The sequence below is a fragment of the Babylonia areolata genome, chromosome 27 (assembly GCF_041734735.1).
Source record: "Babylonia areolata isolate BAREFJ2019XMU chromosome 27, ASM4173473v1, whole genome shotgun sequence".
NCBI lineage: Eukaryota > Metazoa > Mollusca > Gastropoda > Neogastropoda > Buccinidae > Babylonia > Babylonia areolata.
This window is the reverse complement of record NC_134902.1, coordinates 18,198,424-18,216,363: the sequence shown is the minus strand read 5'-3', so window position 1 is coordinate 18,216,363 and position 17,940 is coordinate 18,198,424. Positions and strand designations below refer to the sequence as shown.

General features: G+C 40.7%; 1 protein-coding gene across 1 annotated transcript in view; it reads right to left on the bottom strand.

Moving 5' to 3' along the window:
* LOC143301366 (battenin-like) overlaps positions 1-13,896 on the bottom strand; it is an 85,619-nt gene extending 71,723 nt beyond the window's left edge. Inside the window, exons 1-7 of the mRNA XM_076615605.1 lie at positions 13,686-13,896; positions 10,226-10,305; positions 9,575-9,642; positions 8,791-8,865; positions 7,773-7,825; positions 5,239-5,273; positions 1,090-1,196 (exon numbers count right to left, since the gene is read on the bottom strand). Of these exons, the coding sequence (XP_076471720.1) occupies positions 1,090-1,196; positions 5,239-5,273; positions 7,773-7,825; positions 8,791-8,865; positions 9,575-9,642; positions 10,226-10,305; positions 13,686-13,706 (439 nt within the window). The 5' untranslated portion in view covers positions 13,707-13,896. The remainder of the gene's footprint in view (positions 1-1,089; positions 1,197-5,238; positions 5,274-7,772; positions 7,826-8,790; positions 8,866-9,574; positions 9,643-10,225; positions 10,306-13,685) is intronic.
* Between the last annotated feature and the right edge of the window lie 4,044 nt (positions 13,897-17,940).

The following is a 17,940-nucleotide window of genomic DNA, read 5'->3' as shown; positions in this document are numbered from 1 at the left end:
TCAACAAATAAAAAAAAAAGACAAATTAATGCTCATCAACAAATTTGAACATGCAATTGAGTCTCAAATGCTGCTGCAAATGTCATTCTGACAATTTCAAACATAATGCAGTCCAGTCGCAAATATCGAATATAGATTTTAAAAGGATATGCCAAAAAACAAAAACAAAAAACAAAAAACACCACCCTTTCACAATGTCTTAATATCAGTTTATACGAAACAGGAAACTTTATTCGCTGTCAGTTTTGTACACGACATTAAAAAGAATCATTAGCAAAGCAAAATCGTTTTATCTTATTCTTTCCTCCCCAAAATACTTCTAGGCTCTTTTATGTGATTGAATAAGGATTCCTGAAGAAGAAAAAAAAACGAAAAAAAAACCAAAAAAAAACAACCCCCCCCCCCCCCCCCTCCCCCACAATTTCTGGGTCGTCTCAGTTATCAAAACACGCTATTCTGTAGTCTAAAAGAAAGCTCGGAATTGATGTACACGTATTATATTCACAAAGTCAGCATCCGTCAATCATACATGACAGCGATGAAGGTCCATCAGAATTCCAGTACGCACGCACAAGCAAAAACACCAGGGAGCCACTGAGGCACACTCGCACACAAACATTTACACACAAAAAGCACACGAACATATCCACATCACAAAACCACACACCCACACAACTCATCCACTCTCTTTCAACATCCGCCCTCCTCCCCTCCCCCCTCCACACACACACACACACACACACACACACACCAAAAACACTCTTTCCCCTCACAGACACACACACACACACACACCCCTCTTTACACACACACACACACACACACACACACACACACACACAAAAAAACCCCAAAAAAAACCCACAACCAAAAACAAAAACACACACACACACACACGCGCGCGAAGACGGAGACACACACACACGCACACGCACACACTCACAGACATACACACTCACCGACACAGACACAGACACACACACACACACAAACACACACACTCTCTCTCTTTCTCTCTCTCACAGACACCCTCCCCCCCACCCAACCCCCTCCCCTCCCCCCCCCCCACACACAAAGTACCACACGCACCGAAGACGATGTAGATGCTGGAGCCCAGGAGACCGGCCATCCCTGTACCGCTGGACCAGGCATTGATCAGGTGGCTCGGGTAGCGTGACATCATGCCCAGGCTGACACTGGTGGTACAGCACACCAACACTCAATTACCTGTCGATCCATCTATCTCTCTCTCTGTCTCTCTCTGTCTCTGTCTCTCTCACTCTTTCTGTCCCCTCTCTCTCCCTCTCTCTCAGTGCACAGGACAACACTCAATTAGCTATCAATCGATCTGTGTGTGTGTGTGTGTGTGTGTGTGTGTGTGTGTGTGTGTGTGTGTGTGTGTGTGTGTGTGTACAGGACAACACTGAATTATCTATCAATCGATCTGTGTGTGTGTGTGTGTGTGTGTGTGTGTGTGTGTGTGTGTGTGTGTGTGTGTGTGTGTGTGTGTGTGTGTGTCTGTCTGTCTGTCTCTCTCTCTCTGTATGACTTACCTGAATTATCTATCAATCGATCACTGTATACATCAATTTCTTTGTCTATCTCTCTCTCTCTCTCTCTCTCTCTCTATATATATATATATATATATATATATATATATATATGATAATGACATTGAAAATAATAATAATGATAATAATAATGTACATTTATATTGCGCCCTTTCTCTCTAAGAGCTCAGGGCGTTTGCATGAAAAATTTTTTTAACAAGTTACATAAAGCCTCCTCCCACACACACACTCCCTTTCCCACTCCTTATACATCTAAAGTGAGCTGACATGGATGGCGGTGGAGAATAAGGAAGTTGAGAGTGCTTATAGATAGGTTTTAAAAAGATGGGTTTTTAGTGATGAGCGAAAAGCAGAAATAGAATCAGATGCACGGATATGATGAGGAAGGTTGTTTCAGATGTGAGGAGCAGCAAAGAAGAAAGAACGTTCACGATAGGTTCTTGTATTGACACGAGGAAGTTTCAAAAGGTAACAGTCAGAGGAAGAGCGGAAATTTCTTGTGGGAGTGTAAACACTGATAAGGTCAGAAAGATAAGTAGGTCCTGCGAAGTGGACAGCAGAATAGGAGAGACATGCAACTTTGTATTTAATTATCGCTTCAATGGGGAGCCAGTGTAGAGTGCGGAGGTGAAGAGAAATATAATCAGTACGTTGGGATTCTGAGAGTCAGACGGGCAGCATTGTTTTGAAGTTTATGAATTCGCTGAAGAATATTATGTGGACAGCCTATTACAGTAGTCGATTCGTGACAACAAAAAGCAGAAATAAAAGTTTTAGTAGTTTCAACAGAAAGGTACTGATGGATAGAGTTGATGCGACGAAGTTCACAATTTACTATGCTTATCAGATTTACTACCTGAGCGTACATGCTGAGGTTTGAGTCATCCCACGAGAGGAGGGGGGGATGGGGGGGGGAATGAAAGAAAAGGAAAGAAAAAGAAATCTAGACAACTTCAACACAATAACACACATATGAGAAACAGGCAGACAGAGAGAGACAGAGGGGAAAAAAAGAAGAAAAAAAGAAGAAGAAAGTAATTCTATTGAATGAGAAAAGTCGAAGGGGAGCAAGGAGTTAAGGACGGAATATTATGCAAATAATCGCAACAAAATCACACACACACACAGATAGAAACAGACTGGCAGACAGACAGACAGACGGAGAACCTGAAGGAAGAATGAGTGAATGAATTTTATTTCTGAGGGTAACAGAATAAGCAACAACGTTTTTGTTTTGTTTTTCATCCAGCCCCCAAAAGGAGAAAATTGGGGGGAAATATAAACAATTGAATTGCAAATAGCATCACATAACATCAAACGAGAAAGGAAGAAGAAGAAGAAAAAATCAAAGCATCACATCCATTACAAATCATGAAAAGGACTACATGGAAACGCAAACGCTCTTCAGAATAACGTATATGTGTCAAGAAATGCAGAGAAAATAGAGAAAGACAGACAGACAGACCAACAGAGACACAGATGGAGGGAGCGAGGGAGAGAGACGTCTTTGAAAATAGTACCATCATATGAATTTTTAATTCATAGACAGAAATGGCAACATTTTCTATTAGATACTTAATTTCTACATAGAATCAGCAAAGCTTTCCATCAGATAGTCATGATACCTTTTTTTGAAAACATTGAGACTTGTGTGAACATTGAAACTAGACAAGATGTTGTTCCAGAGACATCCACCAGAGTAAGTGAGACTAGATTTAAACAAATCAAGTCCAGGTAACGGTACCATTATCTTGTTGGTGTCGCGGATTGTACTTGTAACGAATCGTTGTTTCAGACATGGAGGAGCAAAACCAGACATTATCTTAAACATAAAAAGCCCCTTATTATGAGTGAGTTTCCATTTTAATGGCAGTATATTGAAGTTTTTGTAGTCAGAGGCAGTTCATGAAGAAGATTTCAAAAGTATGAGCTCTACAGCTCTTTTATGCAAACTCATAAGAGAATCCCATATTGTTGATGTATAATTTATATGTGGTTCTATGTATGAATGAAAATATATCTTCCGACAGTGCTTGTTTAAGAAATGTTTTATGCTAGATAGGATGTCATCTTAATATGTTGTGACCATGATAGGTTATTATCAACAACAAGGCCAATAACTCTGTGATGACTAACTTCTTCAATCAGTTTGCCTTTAATGTACAATGGTAAACTGGTGGGTGGAAAGTTTTGACGCTTTTGTCTCGTGATAATAATAATAATGTATTTCGTCTTATTCGGATGTAAGCATATATGATTAAGTTCAGACCAATTTAGAATATCATTAATACTTTGTTGCAGAGTGAGAGATACTTTTTCTACTGTATGATCTTTTGTATGTATCTTTGTATCATCTGCAAATAGCTCGCAAGGGTAGGTCATTAATATAAATAGAAAATAATATAGATCCCAAAACTGAACCTTGTGGTACGCCGTAACTGATAGGTAAAAGTTGGGATTCGGATCTTCCAACGGAAATCGTTTCGAAAAACGAAGATATAAGCTCTAAAGTATTTTGACAACCCATAAGTTTTTAGTCTATAACATCGAATGCCTTAGCAAAATCTACAAAAAGAATACCAGTGATTTCGTTATTATTGATGTTAGTAAGCCACTGGTCAATTAAACTGGTAAGAGCTGTATGGCAGGGGTGTTTAGGCCTAAATCCTGATTGACTTGGGTGAAACAAGACTGAATTCGTCGAAATGTTTTAGGATATGCTTCTTTAAATGATTTTCTAACGGAGAGAGAGAGCGAGTCAGACAGACAGACAGACAGACGGACGGACAACCTGAAGGAACAGACAGACAGACAGAGGGAGAACCTGAAGGAAAAGAGAGAGAAAGAGAGACAGACAGACAGACAGACAGACGGAGAACCTGAAGGAAGAGAGGACAAGTTGAGAGGTAGCCCAGTGGTAAAGCGCCAAACTAAGAAGCGACGGAGCGTCCACGGGTTCGAATGTCACACGGGGATCGGGACTTTTTACTAACTACAGTCACCACCCGCCCCCTCCACTAGACCTTAAGTGGTGGTCTTAATGCAAGCCCCTCAGGATAAGACGACGGATAAACCCGGAGGTCCCGTGTGCAGCAACTCACTTTGCGCACGTAAAATAACCCACGGAAAGAGCAAGTTTGTCCGTGGCAAAATTCTGCAGAAAAAATATCAATTTTTATAGTAAAACAAATACACTTGCAGAGAGAAAAAAAAGGACAATAAATAAATAAATAAATTTTTAAAAAAAGGTGTGAGGTGGCGCTGTGACTGTGGCGACGCACTCTCCCCCCTACGTGAGAGCAGCCCGAATTTCACACAGAGAAATATGTTTTGATAAAAGGAAATACAAATACAAATGACGATGATGGTTATGATGATGATGACGACGATGATGATGACGATGTTTCAGTGAACGCAGCCACAGAAGTGAGCCAGTCGTCACCCCCACCCCCACCCTCACCACAGACCACAGAGTCTATATGGAGGAGGATCCGAAGGTGTTTTGGCCTAGTTTGGTACCTGGCTCTGAATGTGAGTACCTGTGTGTGTGTGTGTGTGTGTGTGTGTGTGTGTAAATACAATATAGTAGAACAGAATGGAACAGTAAAAGAATGTAATACAAAACAAAGAAGAACGGATGCTTATTCCAATCATTAACAAAACTTACTTTTCTCCAAAGGCAGCCGTAGATCCCACCACGACCTGAAAGAAGTCAAACCAACTATTTAACTCAAACCACAGCCTTGCTCAAAAAAGACTGGCAGACTTAGCTCATTAAGCTCTAACCCTCAGACTCATTCAGAATTTTGGCTCAAAAGTCTATAATTATAAGTTCAGCTCCAACGCTTTAACTTTTATCCAGAGCTTAGATCTAACAAAGCCATCAAGCTCGACTCATAGCTTTTCTCAAAGGCCAAATGGACCTAGCCATTTATCTGAAATCGCATAGCTTTGCTCAGAAGCCTAGTAATCCTAGCCAGCTTGCTCGAACCATCTGAGTTTTTACCCAGAGCTTTGCTCAAAAGCTTAGTATATATCTAGATTCAACCCAAATCAGAATTTTGTTCAAAGCCTAAAAAAATGAACACATTTAGCTTGAACCATAGCTTTTGCTATTAAAAAAACCCAGATAATCAGTTTAGCTATTTTTGCGACAGCTTTTGCGAGCATTCCTAAAACGATTACTACAAACCAAGCCATTTAGCTTAAACCAGAGCTTTTGCACAAAAGCTCAACAGACTCGGGCAAGTTGATTTAATCGATTCACTGGCCACTACCAGTCCAAGAATGCGGAACTTTCCAATGCCAGCCTATCTCTCTTTAAATGCTTCATCATTATTTTCTTCTTGGGGTATTCTCTTGCAACATTTCTTTTATGAATAAAAGCCAACTGTTGTGCCAAAACAACAACAACAAAAACAGTAAAGTTAAATATCGAATGAACTCGTCGCAAAGAGAGAGAGAGAGAGACGTGAGGGGGGCGGGGGAGGGGAGCGAAGGGGATGGAAGAGAGAGAGAGGGGGGGGGGAGGGGATCGAAGGGGATGGAAGAGAGAGAGAGGGGGGGGGGAGAAGGACAAGGAGGAGGAGAAGAAGAAGGAGAAAGAACAAGACGAAGAAGAAGAAGGACAATAGTTACTAAGTCATACAATGGCATTGCTGCCGAAACATCGGCGCGGCGCCAACACGTTTATTTTCCCATTTTTGCTGATGCTGGGGAGAGGGGGGTGAGGGTGGGTGAAACGGGAAGGGGGCCGGTGGGTGGGGGTTCCAAGGCAGCACGCAACGCCGTCACGCGAACACAGCCGCCGCTAAGGGTTAACTCTCTCCATACGAACGGCGAAAGAGACGACGTTAACAGCGTTTCACCCCAATTACCACCATCAAAATATTGCAAGCGGAAGGCTCTTATACTGAAGAGGTGAATGTTGACAAAGAATACCACAATTCTGACGACGGAAACTAAAGGTTGGGTCATTCAGACACCCACTGGACATCCGAGGGGTCTGTGTAGAGGAGAAGAGAGGACTGGCCGTACTGAGTGAGTTAAATCGTGGCCCTGAAGCCGGGAGTGTTGATGGTATATCAGTTTTTTTTCAGCCAAGCACTCCATACACCTCTTATGTTTGGCCTTGCAAAATCCATGTTTTCCGACGTTCCTGATTTCTATATTTTGGACATGTGAAAGGACAATGTTTGTACAGTGCGATGCATTTGGAATTACTTTTATTTGATTTTTTTTTTCTAAGTTTGGCCATTAATGGTCAAAATCTGATCAGACTATAGGCTGGTTTAACCATGTCACCGCCACGCTCGCATTTATGCACAGGAGTGGTAGAGGTCCCATGTCACTGAAAGGTGACCATTCACTGGTCTGTTATCCATGAACCTACTGCTCTTGACGTTCGGTGGTAGGATAGGCCATATTTTCTATACATCGCAGGGGGAATCCCCAGCTATTCTTAGCCACTGCCTTTTCTGTGTTCATACAACAAGGGAATTTTGTACTCTACATTGACTGGCGGTGAAAGGGTTAACGGCGCCAACGTGACCGCCGGGACGCGATGGCATTGAGTTAAAATCACAATACGCACCATGTGTGCACTCCTTTAGCCCCAAAACCCACGACATGCACCAACTTGACCTTAACTCTTTTCTGACGGAATGCGTGTTTGTTTTGTTGTTGCTGTTGTTGTTTTTCCCTTTCTCGTAAGGACGGTTTTTGGATTCTGCTTCTGCCAAATGATCAATAAAATGGTTAGACTTTGAAGGATTGTATCATTTCCAATTGCAAGACTTTTTCTTTCTTTTTTTTCTTTCTTTCTTTTTTTTTTTTTTTTTTTTTTTTTTAACCATCTTAAATTGTTTCAAACCTTCCCAAATCTTTTTTTTTTTTTTTTTTTTTTTTGTGGGGTGGGGGGGGGGGGGGTCGAATCATTTTCATCTATCTATCTATCTATCTATCTATCTATCTATCTGTCTGTTTATACATACATACATATAGGGGGGTGGGGGTGGGGGGCCGGGGGGGGGGGTAAAAGAGAGAGAGAGAGAGAGGTATGGAGAGGGAGAGAGGGGGAGGGGGAGTAGATCGAGGCAGAGATGAAGAGAGAAAGAGAGATGGAGGTGAGGGGTATAGGTGGGAGGTTTTAATACAGCCGGACAAAACAGGCCGATATATGGGCAGACTTCTGATACTCACAATGCAAGCGAGGGCAAATCCAAAACTGAATGCATAGGCAACTCCAAACAAACCTGAAAGATTGACATTTTTCTTTTATATAATACATAACATAAAAAATAACACGATGAAAAGAAATGGGGAAATTGGGAATGAAAGAAATAGAGGGGGAAAAAAAAACGCGCAAATCTCCCCCCCCCCCCCCCCCCCCCCCACCAATACACACACACACACACACACACACACACACATACACACACCGCCCACACACACACTCACACGCATATACACTCATAAACCTACGCACATACACACATGCGCATGAGCGTGAAAAAAGAGAAGCAAATAACCCCCCCCCCCTCACCCCCCCCCCAAAAAAAAACAACCCAAAACAAACCAAACAAAAAAACCCACAATAAAACAAACAAACAAACAAAAAACAACAACACACCAAAAAAAAAATCACAACTACCAGACAAAAAAAAAGAAAGAAAGAAGAAGAAGAAGAAGAAGAAAAACGATAAAAGAAAGAAAAAAGAAAAAAAAAGAAAAGAAAAAAAAGGACAGGAGCGAGTGCGTTCGTGTGTACTTCTTGTGGGCGCGCCCGAGTGTATGTGATGTGTCTTCGCGAATTTCACCACTTTGTCCATGAGCCTTGTTGTGCTTGACAAACTCATTTGGAATGTTTTTTTTACATTCCTGGTTTGTTTGTTTTTTGTTTTTGTTTGTTTTTTGTTTTTTTGTGTGTGGGTTTTTTTGTGGGTTTTTTTTTTTTGTTTCTTAACGCTGGGTTTTTTTTTTTTTACATTCCTTTTTTTTTTTTTAATACCCTTCGAGTGAAAAAATCAACGATAAAATGAAATAAAACAAAATGAAAAAAAAAAAAAATTTTAAAAAGTCTTTCGAACTGAACCGTACTGAACTGAACTTGACGTGACAATACATGGAACATCATTCACGGCGCACTGTCTCATCACTCCTTTTTTAACCAGTTCATCACGTCATTATTAATTTACGTCATCATCATGTCGTCACTCACCCAGCAGCATGAGGAAGCCATTGACCACGTACCGCACAGAGAACGGCACAGAGAGCAAGGCGAAAGTGTTCAGGCCTGCACACAATAATAATAATAATAATAATAATAATGGTATTTATATAGCGCTGGATCTTGTGCAGAGACAAATCAAATAATAATAATAACACAACAATAATAACCACGACAATAACAACCTAACATAAATAACTGTTAATTAAATGATTGATATTACAACGATAATTTGCCTGATAAGTTCTCCTCTGTGGTCGTTAAACAACAAAGAAATAATGATAATAATGATAACAACAACAACAACGATAATAATAATATAGGAAGAAGATGATGATGATGATGATGAACAATGATCATGATAACAACAACAAAAATAATAATTTGATAATACCCAAAATGATACTACTGCTCATACTACTACTAGTAGTAATAATGATAACAACAATAATAACAATGATAATATTAACAAAGATAATGATGAGGATGATAACAACAATGGTATATTTCATATAGCGCCTTTCCATATAAAACATGCTCCACTGCCCTGTACAATAAAATGATACATCCCAGCTTGTAAATCGTGCATTCAAACACTGAAATGAATACTTACATCTTCAAGCACCCCCCCCCCCCCCCCCCCCACACACACACACACACACTCATCATCGTTATCATCATACACAACACAACTCCTCATACATATCACACATAATTAATACCCAAATAATGCACACGTCATATCCCAACACTATCAACACCAATACATACTTACCTTTAACAAACACTGAGAGGGCAACATTGGCGCCGAACACCAAACCAACCAAATTCTTCTCATCAAAACTGCAACAAAAAATAAACACACACACACACACACACACACACACACACACACACACACACATACACACACACAAATATATATATATATATATATATGAATATATATACACACATAGATAGATAGATATCACTTATCACAATATACAATCCGGTTAATACGCTTATGACGGCAAAATTCGATATCATTTCAAACAATTCGGTCAGTGAGGATACACTGGCAATAATGATTAGATATGAAATTATATATATATATATATATATATAAATGGTGATTTTTTTTGTTTTTTTCTAAACTGATATAAATGCGATTTAAAAAAAAAAAAATCATTAAGAAATCAAGCGCATATACGCTGCACCGCATGACAAGACAAAAACAGATCATAAGGACAGATAAACAGACAGATACCCCCCCCCCCACACACACACACACACACCCACACACACACACACACACACACCTACCCACCCAATCACCCACACACACACACACACAGTGACCCACAACGAGACAGACAAGAACAGCATCAAGAAAACGAAAACGAAAGCACAACGCAACAGCCGGACGAGGTGGAGTGTCCATTACCTCGCGGCGATTGTGTTGGAAGCGGAATTGACGATGACGTAGGGCAGGTTATTGATGGACCCCATCAGAAACAGGCCGATCTGACCACAGTATCAATATTACGTCATCCACACATAACTACGTCATCCACATCACTGATCACCATAATTATCATCCACGTTACGTCATCCACATCTTCACGTCATCCACATTCCCGATCATCACCGTACCATCCATACAAGGTCATCCACATCTCCACGTCATCCACATCACCAATCACCGTATCGTTCATACTACGTCATCCACATCTCCACGTCATCCACATTGCCGATCACCATATCACGCCATCAACATCACGTCATCCACATCTCCACGTCATCCACATTACCGATCACCATATCACGCCATCAACATCACGTCATCCACATCTCCACGTCATCCACATCACCGATCACCATATCATCCACATTACGTCATCCACACCTCCACGTCACCCACATTACCGATCACCATATCATCATCCATGTCATTCACAACATGCAATCCACATCACGTCATCCACATTACCCATCACCATATCACGTCATCAACATTACGTCATCCACATCTCCATGTCAAGCATATCACCGATCACCATATCATCCTCATTACGTCATCTACATCTCCACGTCATCCACATTACCGATCACCGTATCAGTCATCCTCCGCGTCATTCCCATTACGTCATCCACATCTCCACGTCATCCACATCATTTCGTCCACATCACCACATCATTCGCACGACCACATCATCCACACCAACACATGACGACATCACACAGTGTAGTGTTGAATGTCGGCATCACACCAAGACATTGATACCGCAACTTCATCATCAAAGATAAATGATCAACATGAAATGGGCTTCATGTCTTTTTTATTTGGCTTAAGAATTTATATTGAAAAGTAAAATAATATATAAATAAATAGTTTTGTTTTTTGTTGGTTTGTTTGTTGTTTGTTGTTGTTGTTTTAATTACTAAACGAATGAATGAACAGATCTATAGATAACACTACGAATAACTAGATAAAGGATTAAAATAATAATAATAATAATAATAATAAAACCCCACGACATGCCCTTTTAAAGCTTTTATAAGTCTTTGAAAATAATGTAAAGTGTTTGGCTCATGTGATATTCCATACACACTGACTCGTCTGCACGATGTTGTGTAACTTTGTGAAAAATGCAACCTGGTGGCATATAACGTAACTCGAATATATGTTTCCGTTTTGATACATTTGGCCAATCTAACCCCCCTATTTTGTCGAGTCAAGCTCATAATTTTCTCTTCAAAAAAAAAAACTTCGAACTATTGATCACCTAGATGGTAGAAGACCGTAGTTTGCTTTCACCCTTTCCTCTCTGATTACCCTCAAGTGCAGTTCCAGTTAGTTTGTTTTGTTTTGTTTTTCCTAACTTTCTTCACTCTTTTACTTATATCTTTCCCAACGAAAATAGTACCAGTCCTTAATAACTTAACTATCTTTAGCCTTCAAGCTCTCGTCTTTGGTTCTGAAATTTCGAAAGAAAAAAATAAAGTATACCTGCCCAAAATAAAGGATTCTTTCTTGAAGGACACGCGATCTACACGATCACAATGGGACATTTCAGTCAGTTCTAACTTGTCAACGATCATTTCTGTGTGTGTATATATATATATATATATATCCACATTTGTGTGTGTGTGTGTGTGTGTGTGTGGAGAGAGAGAGAGATCTGCAAAATTACTTTCTCCATTCGGGGAATTCCATATGGTGTTGTTAAGTTTGGCCAGTCTTGAAGATCATCTGCCATTCGTTCAGGTGTTTCAAATTGAGGTTTCAGAGATTTTCATTTTCACTCTGCAGAGCTTTAATTTGTCTGCTTGCCTCGAAGACGAAACCTCCTCTTCAAGCGTGGTCATTTAATTAACACTATCAAACCTCTGAGATCATATCTCCTTTCCTTGACAATTCTATTGCGTGTTATCACATTTTGGTATTGAGTTTCAAAAAGTGTCCACAACATCGCTCAGTGTGAGTTCTGTCCTGCTCTGACGTAGAGTGACGTGTTGGGAAATCCGTCTTGACGTCACCACTGATCTCCTGACCCCTCCCCTCCCCCAACCCCCACCCCACCCTCCCTGATGTCAGTCGTGGTTGTCTCCTGTCTTTACCCTGAACTGGTCCGGGGTTCTTTTTTTCAGTGTACCCACATCGGCTTCTTCTTCTTATTCTGCGTTCACTCGTATGCACACGAGTGGGCTTTTACGTGTATGACCGTTTTTACCCCGCCATGTAGGCAGCCATACTCCGTTTTCGGGGGTGTGCATGCTGGGTATGTTCTTGTCTCCATAACCCACCGAACGCTGACATGAATTACAGGATCTTTAACGTGCGTATTTGATCTTCTGCTTGCATATACACACGAAGGGGGTTCAGGCACTAGCAAGTCTGCACATATGTTGACCTGGGAGATCGTAAAAATCTCCACCCTTTACCCACCAGGCGCCGTCACCGTGATTCGAACCCGGGACCCTCAGATTGACAGTCCAACGCTTTAACCACTCGGCTATTGCGCCCGTCTACCCACATCTGTGAAGGAGGTCACCGAAGAACTGTGAGGGCGTCAGCAACACTCCCACCACTGCACGCGTTGACCGGTGTCTGTCCAACTCTCAAGGTTGGCAATGCATGGCCTTTTTTCTCTTGTTCTCAAAGAGAGAGAGAGAGAGAGAGAAGGGGAGGGGGAAGAAAGAGGGGGAGGAGAGAGAGAGAGAGAGAGAGAGAGAGTGAGGGGGGCAGGGGGAGGGGAAGGGGAGAGCTCTAGGGACAGAGACAGAGAGTGGGGAGGGAGGGAGAAGGAATGATGAGAGTAGGGGCAGAGAGGGACAGAGAGAGGGACACACACACACACACACACACACACACACACAGAGAGAGAGAGAGAGAGAGAATCAGAAAAGAAACAGAGGCAGGAGAAAGAACGGCAAACTTGACGTCGATATTAAAATGTTTCTCTTCAAAACTTTAGTGCACACACACACACACACACACACACACACACACCGCACATGTACACATATACACACACGCAAGTGCGCGCACACTGATACACAAGCGCACACGAGCACACATACACAAGCGCACACGAGCACACACACACGCGCGCACACACACACACACGCACGCACGCACGCGTGCGCACACGCACACACACACACACACCACACACAGCACCAAATAGAAATAGCTAAATACAAATATACAGATTACTGAAATTCACAGGCCTCTCCATTTCAGTCAGCCAAGCCACATTGCACATCTTCCCACGACACACACACACACACACAACACTCACACGCACACACAACACACACACACACACACACACACACACACACACACACACACACACAGACGATAAAACACTGACGCTGACACAGCGAAAGCAACGTACCCAGCTCCGAATATCCCCCATGCTGATGCTGTGTAGCTGATGTCCCGAAGCAGCAGATCTTTCGAGTACAATATAAGTTCCAACATCCAGAAAGCACACACACACACATACACACACTCGCACACAATCAGCTACGAGCCACAAAAGGTATCGTTGCACAGATGAACAACAACCCCTGCCGGACGAAAGAGCAGAACTCCTAATTTTTGAACTTCACCTACACGGACACAAATTTGGTACAGAGCACAGTATCACATGAGACACAGTCACATGACACAAACATAACCGCTCACAGCTTGCGAGATACTGTTGTTGTTATCAACAGAATGATAGCAGCCTAGTAGTGGTACAGCCACCACCGACTGAAAAGAAGCGCTGATAACGTTATTGAAAACTGATCGAAGGTGTATTTTTGGGGGTCGATGTTTGAGTGCGTCCATACCCATCACGTTCGAACGACCACTGACAACAAATGCGGTGAATGGACAAAAGAAAAACGTGCACAGCACTGGGTTTTTGTTGCTGTTGTTGTTGTAGTTGTTTTTTTTTTGTTTGTTTGTTGTTGTTGTTTTTTTTTGGGGGGGTGTGTGTTTTTTTTTGGTTTCCCCTCCCTACTGGTGATGCGAAAAAGCATGAGCACGGTCGTCCTTCCACGGCTTTTTACGAAGATGCATGCATCCCTCCCCCCTCCCTCCCCCACGGGATCTGCCAGTTCAAGGGACTGAACTATTAAAGGGTTTCGATACTCTGATAATGGATTACTTTTCCATGACAAACACTATATAAGACATCATGGACGACTAAAAACTTATCGCGGCAGTACAAGTTTGTCCATGAATTTCTTGACAAAACTGTCAAAAGCCATTCCAATTCAGACCTGTTTGCAGCGGCACGGAAATGTCAAGTTTTCTCATATAATAAAAATGTCAGTGGAGTGATGATGACCTAGAGGTAACGCGTCCGCATAGGAAGCGAGACAATCTGAGCGCGCTGGTTCGAATCACGGCTCAGCCGCCGATATTTTCTCCCCCTCCACTAGACCTTGAGTGGTGGTCTAGTCATTCGGATGAGACGATAAACCGAGATCCCGTGTGCAGCATGCACATAGCGCACGTAAAAGAACCCACGGCAACAAAAGGGTTGTTCCTGGCAAAATTCTGTAGAAAAATCCACTTGGATAGGGAAAACAAATAAAACTGCATGCAGGAAAAAATACCACTAGGGTGGCTCTGTAGTGTAGCGATGCGCTCTCCCTGGGGAGAGCAGCCTGAATTTCACACAGAAAAATCTGTTGTGAAAAAAAAAGAAGAAAAAAAAGAAGATAATTACCTATCAATGTTTAGATCCACAGATACGCAAATCGACTGCTCCTCCAATCCCTCCCCACTCTCTTATTTTGTTTTCACGAAGGTTCAGTGATTAGATTTTGTTTACTGTTTTTGAACAGTTGTTGTGTTCATTGTATGTTGTTTAGACATGGAAGCGAAATATGTCATTTTGGGAACGCAGACCTAGATATGGGAGAACTTAGACATGCTCCCCGATGCTGATGGCCCAGTAAGTAGGCTACCACATTTACATAAATACATCGTTGCAACGTATGAGATATTGGTTAAAGATAGTACGTATGAGCGAAGAAAAATTGCCATTTAAAGCATATAAAATGTTATTTGATTTAGAATTACGTCGTAAAAAAAAAAAAAAAAAAAAAAAACTTGGGTTTCTACTGTTAGGGAGTTTTTGTTTCAAAATGGAGTTGGCTTTGTCTGGATGAATCAAGGTGTTGAAGATGTAAATGTCTTTTTAAAAGAACTACGTCAAAAAAAGATGGCAAAACTGGGACGAGCATGTACAGAGCAGTGAAGAGATAATCTTTTTACAGAACGTTTAAAACGTCTATAAATTGTGAACAGTTTCTTTTGTTTGATATAGACAGACACAATAAGTGTCTTATGACAAGATTTAGGAGTGGAATAGCAGATATCACAGAACACTATTACCGGTACATAAATTCTTCAGACCTAGATTTGGTATGTCCTTTATGTAAGAACGGAAATGAAGATGAACAACATTTTCTGCTTTGTTGTCCAGCTTAACTCTCCCCATACGAACGGCGAAAGAGACGACGTTAACAGCGTTTCATCCCAATTACCATCATCAAAATATTAAGCGGAACGCTCTTATACTGAAGAGGTGAATGTTGACAAAGAATACCACAATTCTGACGACGGAAGCTAAAGGTTGGGTCATTGAGACACCCACTGGACATCCGAGGGGTCTGTGTAGAGGAGAAGAGAGGACTGGCCGTAGGCCTACTGAGTGAGTTCAGACATAAATATATCCCACAAAAATATAGTGAAAACCCTTCTTTGTTTAGAACTGCTTTGCTTATGGCAAATCAAAATGAATCAGTTGCAAGGAATTTCTGTATTTACTTATACAAAGCCCTTAAACTGCGCAATTTTATGCTCAGTTGAAATAAAAAGTTAACAATATAAGCTTCATTATGCTTTTCTGTCAGTATACTACTATTCAAACAAGCCAATTTGCAAATTTGTGTGAATTGCTCATGTTTATTGTGTCCCCTTCACAACAGGCTATGGCCTATGCTGAATAAACTTTTCGACTTCGACTTCGCTTTCTCTCTCTCTAACGCTGGTGTATGGTAACTTTAAGTTCGGGATACAAAATTACAGTGAAAGGAAACTTGCAGGAATGGTTTTGTAGAAAGTTGGATGGTCCAGATGTGTCATACAATTTGTATTTGCCTTGTATACGGCACTGAAAAGCACCGAATAACGAATACAAGTGTGTGCGCGCGTGGGAGCGTGAAATGTGTGAATTGTGAGCGAACGTCGTGTGTGTAAGCTGGTTAATATGATTCCGAAGATAACGTTACAACTCTACAACCAGGCTACCTTTTAAGAATGCATGAATGTGACTGTCGGTGTTAACATTCATAGTTCTGTAAAAATGTTGTTGTTCTTTTTTTTTTCTCTCTCCTTTTTTACTCTTGGGAATATGTTCATATCTCCGTACACCGCTTTTATTCCTTTGTTCGTATGGTGTCTCCCTTGCCAAAAGGATAGAATTGTCAATGGCAATAAAACAATGCCCCCCTCTCTCTCTCTCACTGCGCGCGCTAGACATGCCGTCTTTTTTTTATTTTTTTTTATCGACAATCCGATACAATTGAATTAATCTGAAATTATCTGTCTATTGATAAGCCTTTGCCAACAAGGTCAGACAAACATAAACATTCCGTTCTCACCTGCACTCCCAAAGAAAGTGTCGGCTGCTGAAGTAGAGGAGACTACTCTACTTTTACATACTTTGGTATTGATTCAAGATACTCTCCCTTGTTAGAGCAGAAGTTTTTCGCAATGCGGGAAAAGAATATCAAAGATGAATAAAAATGATTTTTTTTTTCTGTTAAAGAACACAATAGGTAATAATTTCGAGGAGAGTGAGTGACACTGTTTTAGAGTTTATTTCTGTCGTGTCACACAACAGTTGTGACCTAAATGTTTAAAAAAAACACTGAAAGTAATTCAGATGTAATAATCAAGAATAAAATTAATAAATGATAAAAGTAAGATCGATAGTTATTTTCGGTTTTTTTAATATATAACGGTTTTTTGTTTGTTTTGTTTTCCTTTTTTTTAAAGAATGGCTGGTACTGTATTTTTTTAGAATTCAAATGTTCCCACTGAAAGCAAAACAATATATTTAATGCTGAAATAATATTACAGAGCATGTACATATGTAAAGCCAAGGGGGTAACAGGTGAAATAATGGATACTTCATAGTTTTGAAATGAAATTTGTCCATACCTCTCTTTCTCTCTCTCTACATATATATATATATATATATATGTGTGTGTGTGTGTGTGTGTGTGTGTTATCTATTTAGAAAAAGAAAGGAAACCGCTATGTCTTTATATGATATGAACATGGAGAAACAGCAAGTGAGATGCACTTTGTAGAATGTCAGAAAAGTGGTGTTATCATTGATAACATTACATGGTGTTTTATTTTTCAATAAACAATGAATATAATGTATACTGGCATTGCAGAATATAAAATGATTTCCTTATTACTTACACACAAATAACATACACGCATACACACAAAAAAAGCGCACGAAAATATATACGCACACAAGACGAATACACACACACACACATAAACTTAAAAGCCATTAACACACACTTGGATGTCATTATATATATATATATATATATATATATACATTT